The sequence below is a fragment of the Ichthyophthirius multifiliis genome (assembly GCF_000220395.1).
Source record: "Ichthyophthirius multifiliis unplaced genomic scaffold scaff_1120509249550, whole genome shotgun sequence".
Lineage (NCBI taxonomy): Eukaryota > Ciliophora > Oligohymenophorea > Hymenostomatida > Ichthyophthirius > Ichthyophthirius multifiliis.
The window spans coordinates 7,879-30,813 of NW_004087616.1; the positions used below are offsets into that span (position 1 = coordinate 7,879).

At 18.6% G+C, this 22,935-nt stretch overlaps 5 protein-coding genes across 5 annotated transcripts, besides 21 other annotated features; 4 read left to right on the plus strand and 1 right to left on the minus strand. All coding sequences in view use genetic code 6, as the record gives it.

The window, feature by feature from the left end:
* Positions 1 to 971: 971 nt before the first annotated feature.
* IMG5_011210 (hypothetical protein) lies at positions 972 to 4,016 on the plus strand (the record flags this gene model as incomplete). Its single annotated transcript, XM_004039700.1, has 6 exons — positions 972 to 1,040; positions 1,093 to 2,796; positions 2,838 to 3,036; positions 3,084 to 3,262; positions 3,304 to 3,427; positions 3,994 to 4,016. 6 exons carry the CDS (start codon positions 972 to 974, stop codon positions 4,014 to 4,016), a joined length of 2,298 nt encoding a protein of 765 aa, XP_004039748.1.
* Positions 2,614 to 2,664: a microsatellite.
* Positions 4,017 to 4,328: 312 nt separating the features above from the next.
* IMG5_011220 (protozoan cyanobacterial globin family protein, putative) lies at positions 4,329 to 8,527 on the minus strand (the record flags this gene model as incomplete). Its single annotated transcript, XM_004039701.1, has 10 exons — positions 4,329 to 4,374; positions 5,148 to 5,280; positions 5,324 to 5,544; positions 5,600 to 5,953; positions 6,006 to 6,362; positions 6,401 to 6,468; positions 7,122 to 7,290; positions 7,354 to 7,507; positions 8,146 to 8,264; positions 8,430 to 8,527. 10 exons carry the CDS (start codon positions 8,525 to 8,527, stop codon positions 4,329 to 4,331), a joined length of 1,719 nt encoding a protein of 572 aa, XP_004039749.1.
* Positions 7,300 to 7,325: a microsatellite.
* Positions 8,528 to 8,981: 454 nt separating the features above from the next.
* Positions 8,982 to 9,035: a microsatellite.
* Positions 9,036 to 9,132: 97 nt separating this feature from the next.
* IMG5_011230 (hypothetical protein) lies at positions 9,133 to 14,966 on the plus strand. Its single transcript, XM_004039702.1, has 11 exons — positions 9,133 to 9,174; positions 9,238 to 9,332; positions 9,383 to 9,479; positions 9,523 to 9,625; positions 9,676 to 9,829; positions 9,879 to 10,454; positions 10,500 to 10,877; positions 11,980 to 12,778; positions 12,818 to 13,134; positions 13,233 to 14,137; positions 14,574 to 14,966. Exons 1-10 carry the CDS (start codon positions 9,159 to 9,161, stop codon positions 13,518 to 13,520), a joined length of 2,823 nt encoding a protein of 940 aa, XP_004039750.1. The 5' UTR covers positions 9,133 to 9,158; the 3' UTR covers positions 13,521 to 14,137; positions 14,574 to 14,966.
* Positions 11,062 to 11,102: a microsatellite.
* Positions 14,141 to 14,185: a microsatellite.
* Positions 14,182 to 14,484: a microsatellite.
* Positions 14,481 to 14,536: a microsatellite.
* Positions 14,967 to 16,546: 1,580 nt separating the features above from the next.
* Positions 16,547 to 16,971, plus strand: IMG5_011240 (hypothetical protein; the record flags this gene model as incomplete). Its single annotated transcript, XM_004039703.1, has 2 exons — positions 16,547 to 16,643; positions 16,688 to 16,971. The coding sequence occupies 2 exons, from the start codon at positions 16,547 to 16,549 to the stop codon at positions 16,969 to 16,971; spliced, it is 381 nt and encodes a 126-aa protein (XP_004039751.1).
* Positions 16,972 to 17,261: 290 nt separating this feature from the next.
* On the plus strand, positions 17,262 to 18,069 carry IMG5_011250 (hypothetical protein; the record flags this gene model as incomplete). The annotated part of the gene is made up of 4 exons (XM_004039704.1): positions 17,262 to 17,325; positions 17,372 to 17,429; positions 17,472 to 17,543; positions 17,621 to 18,069. Coding segments are annotated over 4 exons (642 nt in total), but the record flags the coding sequence as incomplete, so codon positions are not given.
* Positions 17,649 to 17,749: a microsatellite.
* Positions 17,698 to 17,753: a microsatellite.
* Positions 17,822 to 17,852: a microsatellite.
* A 480-nt stretch (positions 18,070 to 18,549) lies between the features above and the next one.
* Positions 18,550 to 18,596: a microsatellite.
* Positions 18,597 to 18,747: 151 nt separating this feature from the next.
* Positions 18,748 to 18,794: a microsatellite.
* Positions 18,748 to 18,805: a microsatellite.
* Positions 18,750 to 18,790: a microsatellite.
* Positions 18,750 to 18,794: a microsatellite.
* Positions 18,754 to 18,807: a microsatellite.
* A 2,788-nt stretch (positions 18,808 to 21,595) lies between these two features.
* Positions 21,596 to 21,667: a microsatellite.
* Positions 21,668 to 22,034: 367 nt separating this feature from the next.
* Positions 22,035 to 22,068: a microsatellite.
* Positions 22,069 to 22,620: 552 nt separating this feature from the next.
* Positions 22,621 to 22,663: a microsatellite.
* Positions 22,664 to 22,766: 103 nt separating this feature from the next.
* Positions 22,767 to 22,834: a microsatellite.
* A 10-nt stretch (positions 22,835 to 22,844) lies between these two features.
* Positions 22,845 to 22,916: a microsatellite.
* Positions 22,917 to 22,935: the final 19 nt, after the last annotated feature.

Below are 22,935 nucleotides of genomic sequence, written 5' to 3' on the forward strand. Positions count from 1 at the left end.
TTTATGAATTTTGTCTTTAATAATTATCTATATTAAGTTTTTCCTTTATTTTATATTTCTTTGCATTATCTTCATCTCTTTTATCAAAAGTATTTTTTTTTCTAAAATAAAGAAATAGAGCTAAACAAACTATTTATTCAATTGAAAAAATAAATAGATTAAATAGACATTAGCGAATATGTTAATTAATGCTTAAGTATTAAAAAGGTTGATAATAAAAAGTTAATAAAAAAGATATTTAATTAATAGTAAATAGATTTTAATATAGAATAAAGTAAATATTAATATCTTTAATTTTTAAAATATTATTTTTTTAGTCTTAACATAAGATGAAAACATCACTTTAGAAGAAAATCCATAATATAATAAATTTAGTTTGAAGTTTTCATTAGAAAATTTATAAAAACAATATGAAAATGATTTTTTTGAATTCTATCTAAAAAGTGCAAAAATAGTTTTGATCGCTTTATTTTTATAAAATATTTTTACATTCAGAAATTTATTTGATAAGATTTAATAAAGAATAGATATATTTTTTTATTTCATATAGTTCATTTTTCTTGCTTTATAAACTAAATATATTAAAAACTATTTTTTTATAATAAATTTGATTTTTTGTATTTAGTTTTTAGTATTTTAATTATATTTTAGAATTTAGAGTTATCCTAATTATTATCTAAATATGATATTAAACACAATTTTTATTTCTTGCTTCCCTATTGATATTGTTTATTTATATTTATATTAATTCACTATTATATTAACAGAAGCAATATTGTAAAAAATATATTATTTATAATATTTTTTGAATTTTAATGAAATTCAAAAGGTATATGAATTATAATTTAAAAGAAAATTGTTTTAATTAAATTATATTTTATTTCTGTTTTTTTGCATTAGCTGTAAGTACTTTAATTATTCGTTATTCGTTTGAAGAACAATTAAAATGTTAATATTTTTATAAGAAAAAAATGAGAGAATACAAAACATAAAATTAAAATATATTAGGTTTACTACTTCCAGATTTTATTTAAAAAGAAGTAAATAATAATAAATATATTATTAATTTTTATTTTAAAAAAAAATAAAAAGGTAAGTCAGTGTGAAGGTTAATATTTAATAGAAAAATCAGCAGATAATGTTTATATATTATTTTGTGATATCTGTTAATTTGATAGTATTTTATCAAATTAATAAGAGAATATAATAATTCTTTTAGATGATTTATTCCGTTCTTTCGATACTTTATGTAAACAATATTCTATTCAAAAGATAGAAACAATTGGTAAAACATATATGGCTTGCGGTGGTTTAAAAATATAAGGAAACGATTAAAACTTTATGAATGAAAATCCATATTCGATATCTCGAAAAATGATTCTTTTAGCCTTTGACATGCATATGATTGCAAGTTAAATTCAATGGCAAAACGATAAAGGAAGCGATAAAGGGATACAACTCAAAATTGGAATACATGTTGGCCCAGTAATTGCAGGGGTTATTGGAATGCATAAACCCTAGTTTTCATTAATAGGGGATACAGTAAATACAGCTTCAAGGGTATGTGCTAATTGTTCTGAAGGTAAAACTAGTATTTCTGATTAAGTTTATGAAAATGTTAATAGCATTGCACTTCCTGAGTGGATGTTTGAGCCTTTTTTTTTCGAAGCCAAAGGAAAAGGATTACTTAAATGTTTTTATGTTAATATAAGGGAAGAGAATCCTGTACTTTTACACAGTAATTCTCAGCAATAATTTCAAATGAATGATGTGAGTATTAGTTAAAATAATAGAAGTATTAATTCTACACCTTAGAAAAATAGTTAACAGCAAATGAATGTGAGCCTAAATTTAATATAAATGAATTAATTTTAGGTATAAAATATAAATGGCCAATAAAATTAGAATAATAAATCAAATAGCAGTATTTATTTAAGATAAGGTTCTATGAATTTAAATAATTAGAATTGTAGAATTCCTTCAAATAATAATAATGAAGAAAATTTTCCGAAATTGGAAAATTGGTAGCAATAGAAAAGAAATACGAAAACATATGACTTTTTCAAAAACAATACTGAGGATTTGATTGATTTAGAAAAAACATAATAAAGCCATAATTTTTTGAATCTGGATAATTTAAATTAATAAAACAATATTATTTATACACTTAATGAAGAAAATGAAGAGTTTGATAATTTCTTTATCCTAAATAAGTACTTATTTACTTTTAAAAAAGGAGAGAAATAAATGTATTTGCAGTTTCAATAGAATTTACATAAGAAGTATGTCATCAAGTAACTTTTATTGACTATAATTATTCAGTTCGTGAACTTTTTGAATATTTTTTAATCTTTTATTAATATTGAGGAATTTAAATTTAATTTTTAGATAAAAATAGGGTAAATTTTAGCAAGCTTTTTGATAATTTTTGGTTTTCGAAATGAGTTCATACTAATTTTAGGAGTCAATATTAATTTTTTTATATAAATAATGGAAGAAAAAACCCTTAGTTTGAATACAATTATATTTTCGATTAATTTATATTATATTGTAATGAACTTTTATTTGAAATTCTATTAATAATTAATTGTATCTTTTATATGGGTTTTAGTCTTTTGTTTTTAAATTAATTTTGATTATTCTATTATTTATTTTGTTTTTATTTCTTACTTTTTTTAAGTATACTAGAGGTATTAAATAATGTAAAATGAATATAAAACTTATGAAATAGCATTAATAAGTTAAAATTAAAATAAAAAAAGCATGAACTTATTAGATTATTTGTTACCAAGCCATGTAAAAAAAAAAAAACATATATATTTATATTTTAAAAAAAGATACTATATAAATTCTTTTTACCAAATACTAAAAGATGTGATTTGACAAATAGTTATAATAAAATACCTATTTTAGTTGCAGATATTGCAGGCTTTACTGATTATTCTAACAAAGTTTCGCCTAGTTAAGTTGTAAAAATGCTTTCGAAACTTTTCATTAATTTTGATTAAGCTTGTAAAAAACATAAAGTTTTTAAGTGTAATATATATATATTTACTTAAATAATTTTATTTTTTTTTATTAAGTATATACTATTGGTGATTGCTATATTGTATTAGGGTTAGATGATAAGTCTAATAAAAGAAATGAATCTGAAGAAGCTTATAATACATTAGAAATGGCTTTTGATATGTTTAAAATAATTTAAGAAGTTAAACAAGAAATTGGTTTTGATGGACTTAATATGAGAATAGGAATACATATTGTACATAATATTTAATATTATATATTTATTTTTTAAAAAAGGGTGATATTATTGGAGGAGTTATTGGAACTGATATTGTAAGATATGATATATATGGAAAAGATGTTGTAATTGCAAATAAAATGGAAAGTAATAGTGAACCAGGGAAAATTAGAATTAGTGAAAGTTATAAAAATATATTATAAAAATTTTATAATTAAGAATACTATTTTGAAGATTAAAAATCAGTTAATTGTTGTTCTATTGATACGTTTGTGGAGTCATGGATTGTTTAAAGAAAAAAATGAAATTTATTATAAAAATATGTATTTAACAAATTAAAATAGTTATTAAAAAATATGTTCATATTTCATGCTTTGTATTTTAAATTTATTTTTTTTCTTTTTATTTTATTAGCTTTTGTAATTAAAATTAATTTTTTAAATATTTATTATCAATTCATTTTTTTTTAGCAAAAATAAAAAAATATAGATGACAAGTTTAGAATTAAGAATTTATGGTAGATATAAATTATTAAATCTTATCAAAATCGAGAATTTTTCCATTTTAAATCTTATATAAATAGAAACATGAAACCATAAAATTTTATTTTAGGTTAAGGAAAAAGAATTAATTAAATTTAAACAATTGATTTTGGATTATCAAAAAAATATAAAGATTCTAAATCTTCATAACATATACCATTTAAAGATGGAAAACCTCTTATAGGTAATTTTTAAATAATAATAAAGAATTAAAAAAAGACACAGCATGATGATTAATCGATAAAAGATGATATAAAATAATGACGAAAAATCTAATAATATAAAAAATTTAAAATGTAATAATACATATAAAATCTTCTTCCGAAATTTCAAATTTATTTTGTAATATTTATAAAAATTTTAGAAATAGACAGATTATTTCGGCAAGTATAGGTATTTAACACTTAATAATAATCATATCATATTTGATAAGAATTAACATTCAATCATATATATAATCAAAAATAATAATTTCAATAGAATTTTTTTTTCTTAAATAATATTAATCTAAGTAATACTCTAAAGAAAATTAAAATGATAAATCAAATAACGAAGATTTATGTTAAATAAAAATTAAGATACTAAATACTTTTAATTAAAAAAATGTAGAATAAGATAATTAATTAAAAGAATAATAGTCATAAAAATAATAAAAATAGTTAGTTTATTATGATTATGAGAATGTAATAAAAAAAAAAATAATAATAATTTTAATAAAAATAATTAGACTACTAATTAATTTATTACTATTTATAAATAATTAAATAAATCCATGATATCGGAATAAAACTTGAAAAATAAGAAAAAAAGAAGATTTAAGATTTTAAGGTTTTTTTTAAAAAAATTATTTATAGTAATATGAATTTCATTTAAAGATAAAAGCTTAAACATTTTTTTAGTTTTATAATTATTTAAAAAGAAATTACTTTTTTAAAAAGTATATTTTATATTTAATTTTATATAAATACCAATTTATTTTATATTTAATATATATATTTTCAGCATTTTTAAAAATTATAGAAGAATTTTAATATATTTTTTTATATTAATATACAAAATAAATAATCAAATTAATTATAAGCTTTTAACAATTATGTCTGAAAAAATAATTATATATTTTATACATTTATATTTATTATTTCATGGCACAACCTCTTTTTTAAAATGAATTAACACCGCAAGTATTTCTTTAATAGTTAATGCATTACAACCTATTTCCTTTAAGCATTGATCCATACAATTACAAAATTCATTAAATTATTCGTTAGTTATTTTCATTGGACAATGTACATCTTTTAACTTTTTTCCTTTATATCTAAAAACGTGAATTAAAAAAATATATACATTTAAAATAGTTTTACATATTTTATCCTCCAAATGTGGTTGTAAAGAAAGTTAAAAGTAAACTCTTGTGTTTTACAGGGTCAACATTTTTAAATATAAACCCAATGACTTAATTATTAATGAGTTTATCAAAAAATTTATCCACAATTACTTTATTTAAAAAAAATTAATACTTTTTTAATATATATTTTACAAGTCAAAGTTTTCTCTCCTCCAAGTCTTTCAAATAAAGGAGGACGTATGGAGACAATTTCTTTTCTTAAAGTTTCAACTAGTTTTGCAATTTCTTAAACTGTAATATTATCTACTCCGATTTCAGTTAAAGTTTTACATATATGATCTTTAATAACATTAAAATGCATATCATTTAGCTTTAAATGTTAATGCGCTTCTTTCATATTTCTTCCTTTATAACTAATAATAAGAAATATTTATTTTCGTTTGAATATTACATTTTTAAAATATTTACTTATTTGGACCTCCTAAAACCATAGTTAGGAAATTATTTTAATTATCAATTTATTTATACATATCTATAGATTTAAAAAATTCTTTGACCCTTGGATCTTATAGGATTTTTTAATAGAAAATTTGAACAAATTTTTTAATTGATTCTTCTCCTCCAATTCTTTGATAAATAGATATTTTTACAGAAACAAATTCATTTCTTAAATTTTCTGTCAACTAATTTACTTCATTTATGCTAATTGGATCTTTTTAAACATCTTTCATTCCTTATAATATGTTATCTTTTATCAAATTATAATGCATATCATTAAAATTGTATTATTAGCAATATTCTTTCATGCTTTTGCCATTAATTCTAAATTAAAATAATATTTTCATTTTAAATTTTTTAAATAAAATTATATTACTATACTTATTATCCTTTAATTGCATATTATACTATTTATCCAATAATAGTTTTTAAAATTTAAAGGTCTATATTTAAAAATGTTTTTCTAATTCTAGGATCTTGTAAAACTCTATCAGAAGATCTTCCAACTATTTATTGAATACCCTTATCTCCTTCTATTCTTTCAATTAATGGAAGTTTTACATTAACTAAATTAATTCGTTATTATTCAAATAGTCCAATTATTTCTTAAAATGTTTAAGGGTCTACTTACATTTCTTTTAATGTTTATAAAAAGTTATCTTTAAAAGCATTAAAATGTAAATCATTTATTTTCATATTTGAATGAGCTTCTTTTAAATTTTTACCTGTGAACCTTTTATTTATATATTTTTAATTTTATTAATTTTTTACTTTTTAGGACCTCCAGTGACCATTAATATAAATAATTTAAAAGATTCTTTGTGTTTATTAATGTCTATCTATTAAAAAATTTTTAAGTTTTTCATCAGCTAATATTTTACTAAAAAATCTATCACTTATAATTCCAATTTAATTTTCTCCTCCTAATTTTTCAAATATTGGAAGTCTAACAGTAACAATATGCATTCTAAAACTTTCAAACATTCCTACAAATTCATTAAATACTGATGGATCTACTTTCATTTATTTTAGAGTTTCTTTCAAATGTATGACAAAAATATTAAATTAAATATCATTTATTTTTAAATTTTAATGAGCTTCTTTTGGACTTTTACTTTAATAACTTTTTTTAATTAATTTATTTTATTAAAAATATATACTTTTTTTCTCCACCAGATATTTAAATGAGAAAAGTTTTAAATTTATCTTTATGTTATTGAATATCTAAATTTTGGAAAAGTACATTGATTCTTTTGTCATTAACAATCCTTTCAAATAAAATATTTACAAGTTATTCTATTCCTTATGCTTTCCCTATTCTATCAATAAGTGTACGCTTTACTTATTATTAATTTGATGCTTACTATTATAATGATAAACTATTAGAAGAACTATTTCTATTGTTTCCCGTAAAAGGACACTATCCGCTTTGTTAAATATTGTTTAGATTTTAAGATTAATCTTGGATATTTTATTAATTTTATTTATTTACACAAATATCTTTTCTTAAAGGTTCTAAAGCATTTCCTATAATTTTAATTAGATTTTCATCTACTTTTAGTTCATTTAAAGTATTTACTAAATTTTCCACAATAGCATTAAAATGAATTTCTTCTATATTCAATCCTGCATGGGCATCTTTCATATTTTTTCCATTATAACTACAGTACATATATATATATATATATATATATATTAATAAAAGTAAAATAATATAAAATTACTTTTTAGGCCCGTCAAGGACCATAGAGAGAAAAGCTTTTTATTATTTTTTTTATTTTGTCATATCTGTTGATTTAAAAAAATATGAAACTCTTGAATCATCAAGAATTTTTTTATAAAACAATTCCACAGCAGCATCTAAAGCAGGTTCTCCTCCTATTTAATTATATAATGAATCAGCTGATTAAACTATTTCTTTTCTAAAAGGTTCGATTAATTTCTGGATTTCATTTATTATATTTTGGTCTATATTTAGCTCTTTTATTGATTAAATGAATAAAGTGCAAAAAACATCAAACTCATCATTTTTTATATTTAAATGCTTATGTATTTATTTTATATCTTTTCCTTCATATCTATTTATTATTATTTTAAATTATTATTTTCTTTATAAAAATATTTTACTTTTTATCATTTCCTAATAAAAAAGAAAAAAATTAAGTAAGCCATTATTATTATTTTCTCATATCAACATTAGCAAAATATTTAGAAATTTTCGGGTCATTTAAAAGTTTTTTAATTAAGTTTTAACTCACTTTATCAATAACTTTTTCTCCTCCTATTTTTTCATATAAGGATTTTTATTTAACTGTCTTTTCTTTTTTTTGTTAAAAATGTTATTTTTCCTATTAAAAAAATATTATTTTTACCTGATTTGGTATATAAATTTCCCGGCTTTTGATTTTCTTAAATTCCTTTAACCATTCTTGATATTTCTTCCGGTTTAAGGTTTCCCCCAAAATCATTAATCGCCAAATGCCTTACAATTTAATTATCACCAATTATAAATGTACTTCTTAGGCAAGCACCCTAATCAACGCCTGTGTTAACCACAACTCCGTAATCGGTAGCAATTTTCCTATCTACATCAGAAATTAAAGGAAAAGAAATATTTCCTAAACCACCTTCTTGCCTTGATTTTTAACAATAATTCATATGTACAAAATGAGAATCTATTGAACATCCTAAAAGTTAGCAATTAATTTCTTTAAATTTTCCGGCGTTTTCTGAAAAGTTTATAATTTCTTCTTAGTATTATTTATTGAAATCATACGGGTAAAAAAACAATACTATATACTTTCCTTTATAATCTTCTAAACTAATTTTCTTTACGCCATCAAAATACGCATTTGTCTCGAATTTCGGAGCAGGCTTTCTTATAAATTTTTTGGGCATTTCGATTATTTTCCTTATTGTACTATTTTAGTTTTACTCATTTTCGTTATCCTATTATATCTGCTAGTAGGATTATCGATATGATTGATAATTATGGGCTTGACTTTATTATGAAATATTATTTTTTTATTATTCTTGTATGTTGGATTAGGATTATTCTTATGATTATATTTTCTTTTTGGCTTTTATTTTTATATATTATATTATATTATTAGAATTGTTTTAATTTACTATTTTCAGTTGTTGGTATGGAATTTATAGAATATTAATTTTCGTTGATTTTTTTGACTTCTTAACAATTTCCCATTATACAAGTATATTTTTTATATGTTTATAAATTATAAATATAGATTTTTATATTATAATTTATATTTTTTAAAAGTATTTGTTTTTAATTAAAAATTTTTAAATATTGTTAATTTTAAAAATATATAATTATTTATTGAAATCTAAGTTTTTTATATTTTAAAATTTTTTTTTATATATTTTAAAATTTTTATTTAAATATAAACATCATTAATTTAAGTAACTTCTTTTATAAAAAAATATATTACTATTTAAAGATTTATACGAAAATATAAAACAAAAAACAATAAATATTAAATAATCAAATAAAATAAAAATAAAAAAAATGGACTAAAGTTGTTGTAAAATAAAATAAAATTATATATTATATTTATATATAATAATACAAAAAAATATATATGTAGAAGAATCTTAATATAAAGCCGAATCTTCTTATTAAAATGAAAGCTAAATATTCCCAATTTTTTCTTCAAAACAATTTAACTCAGTAGAAGATTAAGTAAACTTTTTTTTTATTTAATAAAAATAATTAATAAATTATTCTATAAGGTAATTGAAACATTTGAATCATGCCAAATACCAGAAAAATTTGAATCTTTTAGTATAACTATGAATATTATTTTTAGATAAACAGCTGACAAACCAAGTAAAAATTTAAATTTTATATATTTTATATTTTTTATTAAAAGTAAAAAAAGAGGAAAACATGAATATTTTTTAAACTGGAACAACCCATAAAAAGAATTTAACAATAGCTATGACACCCAAAAATGAAATTAAAGTTACTTTTAGGTAATACATATTAATTTTTTATTATTAAAAAAAAAATATATAACAATTAGATAACAAAAAGATTAAGAATTTATATATTCTTAAACAAAAATAAAATCCGGAGTACCTTATGATTTAAGCATCGTTTACGAAGTAGTAACAGATGAAGATGATTAAATCTTTTACAATTTTAATTTATATTTAAATGGCAAAAACGAAACAAATGTAAAACTATTTTATATTTTATATAACATAAAAAAATTAATTAAAAAAGCTTTCTTTAAATTATCCAATAATAAAACCTTCTCATAACATATATTTTGGTTCAGAATCTGTTTTAGGCACTTTTACTGGGCAAATATCTGATGTATACTTTATAACAAGAGCATTAAATCATCAAGAAAATATAAATTTACATGCAGAAAAAAAGAATAATCCAATGGATCCTAAAAACCCTTAAGCAATAATAGAAGAAACCCAATATCCTCACTAAGACTTAGGTTAAACTCGCAGAAGTATACCCCCTTCTTTATAAAAAACACATGTGACTGTAATGTAGAATGCTATTTAAGGACAGAGTCAAATGACTGTACTTGATAATAAATCTATTAGATCTATGAATAAATAAGAATTCGAATAAGCAGAACTTGAAGCCGTATTTTCGAGGAATATTAGACTTTCATAATAATGTAGAGAACTTTCTTTGAATTTTAGATGGCTTATTACTACTTTATAATAACTTTCTCCTCCTATTGAAGAATTAAACAAACCAGTTTTACCTTTTAATTGTATTCATAATTTTATTGCTTCAGGTAAAATTGAAATTCATAATGTTAGCTTACCTTTATATGTAATTTTTTTTTTCTTTATTTTTTTTAAATTTTTTTGTTTATAGATAATTGAAGTTGATAGATTTTTAAAACCTTTGAAATATGCAGATATTAAGATTAATGAAGATGATATAATTTAATTAGCTAAAATAACTTAGTCTTATTATGAATTTTCATGGAAAGACGGCGGATTTGAAGATTTTAAGGATAATTTCAAAAAGGAATATGGATGTATTCATACTGATTGCAAAGAACCTATTGATAGATTTGATTTTAAGGCTATCGTATACGATAAATTTTTAATTGCTATAAGAGATACTATTTTGACCCCCTAAGAAATAGCTTATATAAAGAAAGAATATATTAAAGAAATGCAAGATGGGGAAATAAAACAAATAATAGAAAAAGATGAAGATCCTAACAAAAAATCACAATAATAATAAGTAGAAGAATAATTAGAACTTAATAAAAAAATCGAATAATAATAAAAATTACATTAATAAAAACAAAAAACTTTAAGTTAATTGCCTTTAGTTTAAAATGCTTCAGGTACTACATTCAATTATAATAGTTATAGTGTATTTTTGGGAATTTTAGAATAAAATGAAATTAATTTGTAGGAAGCTTGGAATTATGTTTTTAAAGGAATTTTTCTTTAAAGGGATTATATGGGATAAAGTAATACTGAAGAAATTTTAGAATATCATTAATATTTTTATTAAGTAAAAAAATGAAATTAATAAAAAAAAAAAAAAAAATTAAAATAGTCCATTGCAAATAAAGGAAATATATTCAACTCATTAGAATAAATATTTAAAAATATATGCAAAAACGAATAATTAGAATTAGATTTTGAAAACTTTTTCAGTTATTGGAGAAATCAAATAAACCCTTCACATAAAAAAGATAAAATTTAGCAAGTTTTTAAAGACATGATTTTCACAAAAGAAGACACTATTACCTAAAAAGATTTTCATTATTACTTTTAAGGATATATTCCTGTCTTTGTATACTAAAAAAAAGGTACTGATTAGACAATAATATTTAGTTTATTAGATAATTAACACAGTAAACCAATTATAACTTCTTAACTAGTTGAATAAGATGCTAAATAATTAAAGAGCATTTCTTATACATACAAAGTTTTGAATGAATAAAAATATATCAATTTATTCTCTATTAAATAAGGTTATTTAAATAATTTTAACTAAGAATCAGAAATGAAGCTTTTTGATGAATATAATCCTGAGTTAAATGCACAGTATAATATTCTTGATTTAAATAAAAATTAAAGTGAATGTGCTGGTTTGGAAATTTAAATAAAAATGTATTAAAAGGAAACCAAATTCAATCTTCTTTTGGATTATAATATTTTTTCAATTAGACCTTTGCACTAGGAAGATGCGCAAAAAATTCACCAAAATTTTAAGCAAGTAAATGAATAAATTGAAGAAACTTTAAAATAATAATAATAATAAAAGATAATGCAGCTTAATAATAAGTAATAAAAAGAAATAAATAAATAAAATATATATTTAAATACAGGGAGAAGATTAACTTTAATAAGATGAAGCTTAGGAAAAAGAACAATTACCAGTGCCTGAACCAGGTTGGAATAACGGTAAATTCATCCTAAATTTAAATAGATGTACTAAATGTGAAAGTCATACAACCACTACATGGCATGACGAGTATGATTTTGCGGAAAAATTTAATTAGTTTGGGGAGTAATTTAAAGGCTTATTCCCTAATTGTGAGATTATAGGAAATTATGACAGACCTTCAATGCATTATGAAAATTTCGATATTTATATAAGAGGAGTTGGACCTGCTCAAGATAGGGATGCAGAAGGAAGAATATGGCTATATTCAAAAAGTGAGGGTATCTTCTCTTTTATATATGCTTTTAATACACGTATGATTAAAGTTTATGATAAGTTAGTACTAATTGCAGCTGCGTATGGTGATACTATTGAAATGGAAAAAACTTAAGAATATTATATTACTAGATTTGAAAGCATGATTTCTCCTAGATGGAAAAATTCTCATGGATATCCATGTGACGTTCCAAGAAGAAGAATAGAAATACAAAGAGAAATTGAAAAAGTTAATTTAAAAAAAAAACTAAATTTATAAATATTACATATATAGGAAGCTGAAATAAAAGAAGGAACAAAAATGATTTGTAAAAATTGGGGTTGTGGATTAGAATATGAATATACTTCAGACATTTTAGCTATGAAACATGCTTGCATTTTTCATCCTGGATCTTACTAATTGGGTTCCATTCATGGTTTATGGCCTGAAAGTTGGACTTGTTGTAGAAAAAATTGGGAAGAAAAAGGTTTTTTATTTTACTTTTATTTTTTTTATTTTTAAAAAGGTTGTATTAGAGGCCCTCACAAAGGAGTTACAGAAAAAAAACTTATGTTTTTATGTTTAAATGTAGGTGAAATTAACTCTATGACTAAAAGACCGGATTCAGCTTGTGGGATGTACTTCAATGACGAAGTACCTAGTGAATGTTTAATTCATCCTGGTTTTTTCAAAAGAAGTAAACTAACCTCTGACGAAGGCGAATGGACTTGTTGTTAAGATGGAAATCCTTCAGCTAAAGGATGCAATGCTTCGAATCCTCATAAAAAAGCTTAATGGCCAGATGTAGAAGCTAAAAAATATTTTGTCGAGAAATTAATATCTGTAATAATAAATTGTATTTTTTTTTTCATTCACTGAAATTATTACTTTATTACTTTATTTTTTAAAATTTTTAAAAACTTTTATTTAAATATCAATAGAATCCTGGAATTGATAATAGAAATTTAATAGATAAATATGATAAATCAGCCTTAAGAGCCTGTATTTACAGAGAAACTATCCCATATACTCCATTCGTGAATTAAGAAAAAAAGAAAATGCAGGATAGAAGATTAAATGAAAATGAAATTAGAATATGTACTCGACATGGATGTTTTAAAATTATAAAAGGGGAAAAATAATATTTAAATGAATTTGCAGATATTGATAATATAAAATTATAGGAAAAAAGAAAAAGAATTGCAGATTTCATCCAGGATTATTTCTGATTTCGGAAGTACAGGAGCTGCTAAAGTATCCTAAGCTTCAACAGATACTCTTTGGAAACCTCATTGGTAGTGTTGTAGATAACCTTGGGAAAGTGAAGGATGTACTAAAGGATATCATGATGGTAATTATTTATTATTTATATTATTTTTAAATATAAAACATAGGACCTTTAAGAAGTGATTATGTAGATAATTTAAAGGAAAAATCAAAAGAAGTTATAAATTATTGGAAATCAATAGAAGAAAATTAAAAGTAATTAAAAAATAATGAAGAAAAAATAAACGATAAATGTGGAAAAAATGAACAAGAGAAAAATGATTTATTAGCGAAATTAAAATAAAGATATGATCAAGATTTGCATAATAAATCTATTGAAATATAATAATTTTATTAAAATTTACTTGAATCTTCGAAAAAAAACCCAAGAATTATTATTGATTTTTATTCTAAAGAATTCTGGCCAAACCCAAGAGCTATGAAAAATTTTAAAAAAACAGTTTCTACTTTATGGAAAGGAAAATTAGAAGGAAACAAAGCAAATGAAAAAGATGTAAAAGGAGTTATATTAGACGATAATTAGATTATTAATATTTGGAATAATTTATATAAAACAGATGTAATATATATATATTATATATATATATATATATATATATATATATATGAATATGAATATGAATATAAATATTATAAAAATATGAATATAAATATGAATATAAATATGAATATTAATATGAAAATCAATATAAATATGAATATGAATATGAATATGAATATGAATATGAATATGAATATGAATATGAATATGAATATGAATATGAATGTGAAAATTAATTTGAATATGAATATGAATATGAATATGAATATGAATATGAATATGAATATGAATATGAATATGAATATAAATATGAATATGAATATGAATATGAATATGAATATAAATATGAATATGAATATGAATATATATATATATATATATATATATATATATATATATATATATATATATATATATTTTTATTTTTTTTTCCATTTATTTTTTTATAATAAAGTGTGTTTCTCTTGGAAGAATTTCATAAATTTGTGATAAATTAAAACTTCATCTTTTAACTGTAAGTGATAGACTTGATTATCATTTCAAATTTTGGGATGTCGTAAATATGGATCTTAGATGGTTTACATAAAGTGATGAATTTACAAGAGAATAGTAATTTTTTTTGTTAATTTTTTTTTATCTATATTTTTTATTAGATTTCTTGAATGGTGGGATATGAATATTGATGAATATTTAGAAAGAAAAGAAGCTTATAAAGAAGAAGAGATAAGAAAATAAAAAATGAGAAATTGAAAAAAAACTATAGCTATATATATGCGAATTTAATAAAAATATTTTATAAAAGTATAAATATTTATCCATATTTTTTTTAACTGTTTATTGGATAAAATAAATGTAAAATTTACAAATTTTTCGTATTTTACACCACAATAAACTAAAAATTCGCTAATTAAAATAATTATATATATTTTTAAAAGTTATTGAAAATAATAGTAAAAATTAAAATTATAATTTTTTAATAATTACATTCCTTCAATAGTTATTCCAATCATTATCTTTCAATAGTATTGTTCCCATGATATCTTCTAATTACCTTTTTAGTAAATTATCCTAAAAAATGATTATCAATAATAAAACTAATAGCTTTTCTGCATCAATTAACTTTAGACTTTATTAATCCCAATAATTCATAAAAATAGAATTTAAAATTTAAATTTAAAAATATAAAATATTTATAAGTAAATTTTAATTTTCAAGCCAGATAAATCCTAATCTAAATCTATAATTGATTATTTTATTAATTGGTTAAACCTAATGATACCTCTATTTTAAATATATTATATAGCCTAATATTTTTATATAAATTTAGATTTTCTTAAAAATAAAAAAGTTAAAATTTACTAATTATTTTTTAAATATTATAACATGTTCTATCATATTTATGCAAAATTACTTATTTAAATTATTAATTTTTATATTATTTTTTTGAATTAAATTTATTTTAATTTATGATAATATATATATCTACTTAGCTTTTAATTCTTGAATGTTAAATTTTTTTTATTATTATTATTTTAATATCTTTGTAATCATTTAATTCTTATTATTATTTTTAATTTTAAATAAATTATTCATTAATAATAATGAAAAATTAATATTTTTTCTTTATTGCTTATAATTATTAGTAATATTGATATTTTTATATATTTTATAAACCTAAAATTTATTTTATTACAATTTTATTATATGTTAATTTATTTATAAACATTAAATATTTAACTATTATTATTATTATTATTATCATTATTTTTAATTTTTTTTAATTAATATTTTTAACAACTTTGTAATTATTATTTTTTATTTTATATGATTTACTTTTCTTTCTTTACTTAATCTAATAAGAATTTAATTTTGAACATTTTTTTATATATTGTATATTATAAATTTATTTTTAAAAAATATATAGTTTACTATTATTTTTTAATTTTTAAAAATATTGTTTTTGTTTTTTACTTGATTTTATAAGTATTTTCTGAATATATTCAAAATTTTTTATTTATTATTCTTTTTCTTATTAATATATAAATAAAAAATTATAATAATTATTACTTTTTATATTTAGCATTTATCTTTTTTTATTTTTAAAATTTTTAAATATAGCATATTTATTATTATTAATATACTTTTTTAATATATTTATAGATACAAAAAAATAAATATAAAAATACATTCTAGTTTTTTTTTTTAAAGGAGATTTAATATTATTTTTATTGTTAAAAATAAAAATATATAATAAATAATATAACTATATAATAATTAATAATTATTTTAATTAGAATAAAAAAATAAAATAAAATAAAAATGAGTAAATCAATTAACGAAATGATAGAATTTATGATACAAAATAAATAGGAAGCAAAAAAAGAATTTGATAATATCTAATATGTATAAAATAAAAAAGCATAAAGAATGAAACCTGAATAAATATAAGATATACTTCCAATAGTAAAGACAAAAGAAGAAGTTTATTAAGAAATGAGATTAAGATATAAAAATTCTTGGAAAAGTATAACCATTATCAATTTTTTTTATGCTTAATACTTTAAAAAGGTCCTGGATATAAAAACGATGAATTTAGTAAACCAACATGTTTAAGGGGAAATGTTTTGAGCGAATGGTAATACGAAAGATGTTTTTTAGCAGAAAGATCATACAAACATCCAAAATAATTTAAAGGATTTAAAGGATCTATTTTTAGTAGAGAATTTCCAGAACCTAGTGATAAAGGATTATCTTAATAAATTTAGAAATATTTGTAAATATAACAATAAAACACCAAGACTATAGATATAGGCCTTCTAAATATGGAAAACAAAACTAGATTTGAAGCTTGAATAAATAGAAAATAGAAATAAAGAACCTTTTAAATATGTAAACACTGCTTAAAGTAAAGATTTTGGACATGACATGCATTCTACATGGGAAAAAGAAATTAAACATAAATAAAATACTAAATATATTAATTCACAAACAATTTAATGATTTTATTTATAAATATATAAAATTATTTTAAATTTTTTTTTCTTTTAAAAAATATATTAATAAAAAGAAAATTTTATACAAATAAAAAAATGGAAATAATATAAGCATAAAAACCAAGTGAATTTTTAGAAAATAAATATAAAAAAGTTGAGTAAGCAGAAAATTTAATGAAAAGTTTTATGAAAGATAAATATTTGCAATTTAAAGTTTTTTTTTTTTTATTTTTTAGACTATAAAATATAATTTATTTAGTTTTTGCTTGAAATTTAAAATAAAAATTATGATGAAGCCGAATTTATAGCCGCTTAAAGTATATAAATATTTTTAATTTTCGTTATTTTAATTAATAAAGTACTTTCTTAAAATTAAAATAATGAAACAATTTTATTATTTTGGGATATGTTAAGAAAATACAAGGATGAATGTATATTTTAAATATTATTTTTTTAATATTATTAATATCATATTTCCTTATTTTTTTATAAATTTATTAAAAAATAGTTTACTAAATGGATTAAGAAGAGTAATTAGAAGAAGAAGACGAAGACGAAGACGATGATGAATACGAAGATGAAGATGAAGAAGATGAAAAAGAAGAGGAAGGAGAAGAAGAAGAAAAAGAAGAAGAAGGAGAGTATTCAGATGAACCTGATGATGAATGGAGAACTGAAGATGAATATGATACTGATGAATTGGCTTTAAAAGAAGAGGATGAAGAAGAGGAAGAAGAAGAATATGATGATGAAAAATTTGATTAGTAAAATGAGGAAGATGAAGAATAAAAAAAAAGAAAAAAAATACAGCTCTAATTAGAAAAATAAAAAATAAATAAAAAAAATTAATCTGAACAAAAATAGCAATAAAAAAAAAATCAATCAGTTTTATCAGAAAAAGGAACTGCAAATTAATAAAAAACGATAAAAAGTAATGAAAGAAAAATAAGTTCTATTGTAAATAAAAATGTTAATATTAATAATATATAGCAAACATAAAAATAAGAAGATGAATAAAAAAATGTTAAAACAATAATATTAAACAATAATCTTTATAATAAATTTAAAGTTAGGAAAAGATAAAATTAAATGTTAAAAAAACTAATAGTATGGCTATAGCAAATAGTTTGAAAAAATGAAAACATTTTTTAAAATATATTTACTTATTATATAATTAATATTTTATTACAATTCTAAGATAAAATAATTTAAAGTATATTTTAATTTAATTTAAAATAAAATATAAATATAATATATATTGTTATATTTATTTAATATAAATAAAAAATTATTTAATAAATTTAATTTTATAAAACAAAGTTCATTATTCAAATTTATCGTAAGAAAAATAGAAAAAATAATAAACATTATTTAGAAAAATTAGAAATAAAAATGAAATATATAATAGTTTGTAATTAGTTTATTTAATTAGTAATAATATATATATATATATATATATATATATATATATATAATATATATATTATTAATAATTTTTTATTTTATTTATTAATTATTTTAATAACTGAATTTGTTACAAATTTTTTTTTATTTTATGTTAAAATTTACATAATATATTTAATATTTGTTAAATATGATATAACTTTATTATATTAAAAATAATTTTTAAATATATATTTATATTTCTATTTTATTTTTTATTTTTTTATTTTATTTTATTTCTCTTTTTTTTTAGATTACTCATTTTTATTTTAATTTAATATTTTTAACACTATCTTATAAAAATAATAATTTCAAATATTATTTATTTATTAAATAATTATTAATTTTCGATTTAATATATATTTTTATTTTTATTTTTAAACATAAATTATTTTATCTTATGTAATAAACAAAAATTGACATCATTTAATTTTTTTTAATTATTTAAATGAATATTTGATATTTTTCTATTATTATAAATATTGATAAGTATTTAATATTAAATTCAATAATTTTAATTTAATTAAAAAATAATTTTACGATATATATATTAATAAATAAATTTTAAGTTAATTTAAATAATTAAGAATTATATTTATGATTAAGTATTATTTTACACAATAATACTTATTATAATTCTGTAGTAAAATATTATTTTTAAAAAGAAAAATAATTATAATATTTAAATAACATAATTTTAGAAAAAAATTTTATTAAAGTGATTAATAATAATAATTTTAAAAAGCATAAATTATTAAATTTGAATAAAAGTTATTTTAATAAAAAAATATTTATTAATTAATAATAAAATAAAAAAATCAAAGAAAAATTCCTAAAATTTACTAAGGAAAAAATTTTATAAAAATTATGAAACTATACAGATGCTACGTAATCTCCAGTTAAATATACAAATTATCAAAATAGGAATAATTATTAAATAAAAATATGAATTTATTCTAAATTTTAAGCTATATAAATATCTAAAAATTAAATAATGGGTTTAATATGATTTATTAAAAAAAATATTTCTAAAATAAATATTAACCACAAAAATTATAAATATTTTATAATAATATAAAAAAAATTAAAAATGAAAAATACTTATAATCCATAATGTATTAACATTCCATATACAATAGGAATCATAAAGCCTAATATATGTTTGATATAAGAAAATGTAAGTAAAACATAAATAATATATAAACTTAAATTCATATAAATAAGATTGAAAGTATAATAGATAGTATTAAATCTAAAGGTTTCACTATATAAACTATTTTATAGAGAGAACTTTTCAAACAAGAAGTTGAAAATTTACTTTACATGCATATAGATAATTTTTATTTCGAAGATTTAGTAAATTATATGCTTTCTGGGTAGTGTACTGTATTCCTTTTGACACATAAAACTGAGGACCCAATAAATTTATGGAAAAAATTAATTGAATAGAATTATATATGCGATGGGTAATTTGATAAAAAAGATTTTTATGGAAGTGAAAATTAAAAAGAAGCTAATAAAGAAAGATAGATATTTTATATGGAAATTCCTTAGTAACCGCCTTAATATATTTTTGAGAAAAATAAGATATTTTTAAATACTATACTTAATTTTGTATTTCCTGTAAGTTTAAATAATTGTAATTCGAATGAAAGATTGGATATGCTGGCTATTTATGGCCCTGTTTTTAATTATCATAATGTAGATTAATGTTTATGTTTATTATGTAGCAGAATTGGTAAAGATTTTCTAAAAAAAACTAAAAAAAAATCTCGTATTTTAGATGAGAAAAATGTAGAAATTTTACAAAATTAATTTTGTGAAAAATGCAGGCACCATTGTAATAATTTCCCACATTTATTAAGCGGATCTTAGTAAAATTATATAATAAATGATTTTGAAATTAGTTTTATGGCCTAATAAGAGAAAAAGTAATATTTTATTTCCTTACTTTAAGCAAAAAAAGGAAATTTAGCAAATAATATTATAGAAAATACTGTACTTGAAGAACCAAAAATAATGAAATATTCTAAAAATTAAGTCATTGAGTTAATTTAATCACTTAAAACTGATTATTTTAATAGATATAAATTTTCTGAATTATAATAGTAAATTTATTATATATTTTTTAATATATTTAATATTCAAAAAAAATTAATTTAATTAAAATTTATATCCATTTTTTCTTATTTTTTTTTATAAAAAATTAAATAAAATATAAAAAACATAATTAGCAAAAATATTTATATAATATAGAATTATTTTGGAAGATAGAAGAACAAGAATGGAATATTTGTTTTCTTTTATATTTAAAGAACCTGTCTTAAGTCTAGTAAACTCTAATATTTAATTAAAATCAAACAATTCCTCAAATTTAGAAAACATAAAATTTACATTAAATAGAAAGTTACCTTTATCTATTATAAATAAATAATAGAAAAAAAATGTAAATTATTTTGTTATATCTATTTATTTTTAAAAAAATTAATTAAAGTTTAGTTTTGGATATAAATAAAAAATTGAAAAAAAATTGTCAGATATATAATTTGATATAATTTTTCAACAATATATTGATAAAAATTTAGCTAGCATTTGTTGTATTCAAGATATATCTAAAAACAATTGTTATAAATAAGCTATTCATATTATTAGGGAATTAAAAGAAGATAAATTTTGGGATAAATATTCAGGTTTAAAATTTAATTCTTAAGGAAAGTATATAAAATTATAGCCATTAGGCTATTATGCAAAATGATGTTTTATTCATTATCCATTATCTATTATATATTAAGTTATTTTATAAAATTATATTATTGTCAATAAAATTAAAATAAATAATTTGTCTTAAAACATAACATATATATTTTTTTAAAAAAATATTATTAATTAAAAACTTTATTTTCTAAGCAATAATTTTTAATCTTTAATATAATTTATTAAAATTTTAAAAAATTAAACTATAAATTACTCTTCAATTGATAAAAAAATGAGGTCAAGTAATTTTTTAATTAATTAAAAATTATTAAATAAATAATTTTATTTTTTAAATATAAATAAAAAAATATTTGTTTTTAATATAAATAAAAAATATTTGTTTTTAATATAAATAAAATATTTTTATACTTTCTTAATAGAATATTAAATTAAATAAAAGCAATAATAATGTTTAAATTATTCTTTATTTTTTTAGAAGTATAAATAGTCATAAGCGAACATCTTAAAATAAGAGAACTTATTATTATCAAATTAAAATTAAATAATTTGATAAAAAAAAAATGAAGATAATAGAAATATTAAAAATATGAAAAATTACTATTAATTGTATATAATTGTGTGCACATAATTAACAGAGAGTAAAAATATACTTTAAATATCAAAAAAAAAAAAGTGTTACTATAAGAAATATAAAACATGTGTTGAAGTTTTTACTTGTAATTCATTAATATTTTTATTTATTATTATTTTAATGTGTAAAAATGAAATTTTATATTAAAAATATTATATTTAAAAATAAATAAAATATTGATTTTTTTTACGTTTTTAATTTTATTTTTTTAATTAATAAAGATTTATTTGAATTTTTAGAAATTTTATTATTTCTTCATAAAATAAATAATAGTAATACTTGCATTTAATTTAATAAAAAATTAATCAATTTATGTGTTTATTATATTAAATATTTTTTATATATATAATTCAAATAATTATTTATTAAAAAGAAAAAAAAATTGATTTAATATTTTTTAAATTAGATATTAGTTTTTTATTTTGTTTATAATTTCTTTAAACTTTTTATTAAAAATAATTAAATTAATATATTATTAAATTTTGTATTTAATTTAATAAAGCAAAATAGTTTTTAATTTGAATTTATCATCATTTTTATTAATTAATTTAAATGTATAAAAATAAATATTTTTTTTTAAATAAATAAATATTTTAGATTTATTCAAATAGAGTTGTAATAAATAAATACTAAATTATTTAGATTAATTTTATATAATATTTTTTTTAATTTTTAAATTTATATTTTTTAATCAAGCCTATATATATAAATTTATTTTGAAAAAATAAATATATAAAAAATATTTATAAAAATAAATATATATATTCTTAGAGTGTGAATTTATAGATTAAAAATATATATGCAAAGAGTATATTTAGGTTATAATTATATTTGGATAAATAAATACAAAAATATATTAAGAATTGGTATTTATAGGTTATAAATATATTTGGATAGGGTAGTTATATGTTATAAATATATTTGGATTGGGTATTTGGGGTTGTGGGGTTGGGGTTGGGGTTGGGGTTGGGGTTGGGGTTGGGGTTGGGGTTGGGGTTGGGGTTGGGGTTGGGGTCTGAGACACGCAACAGGGG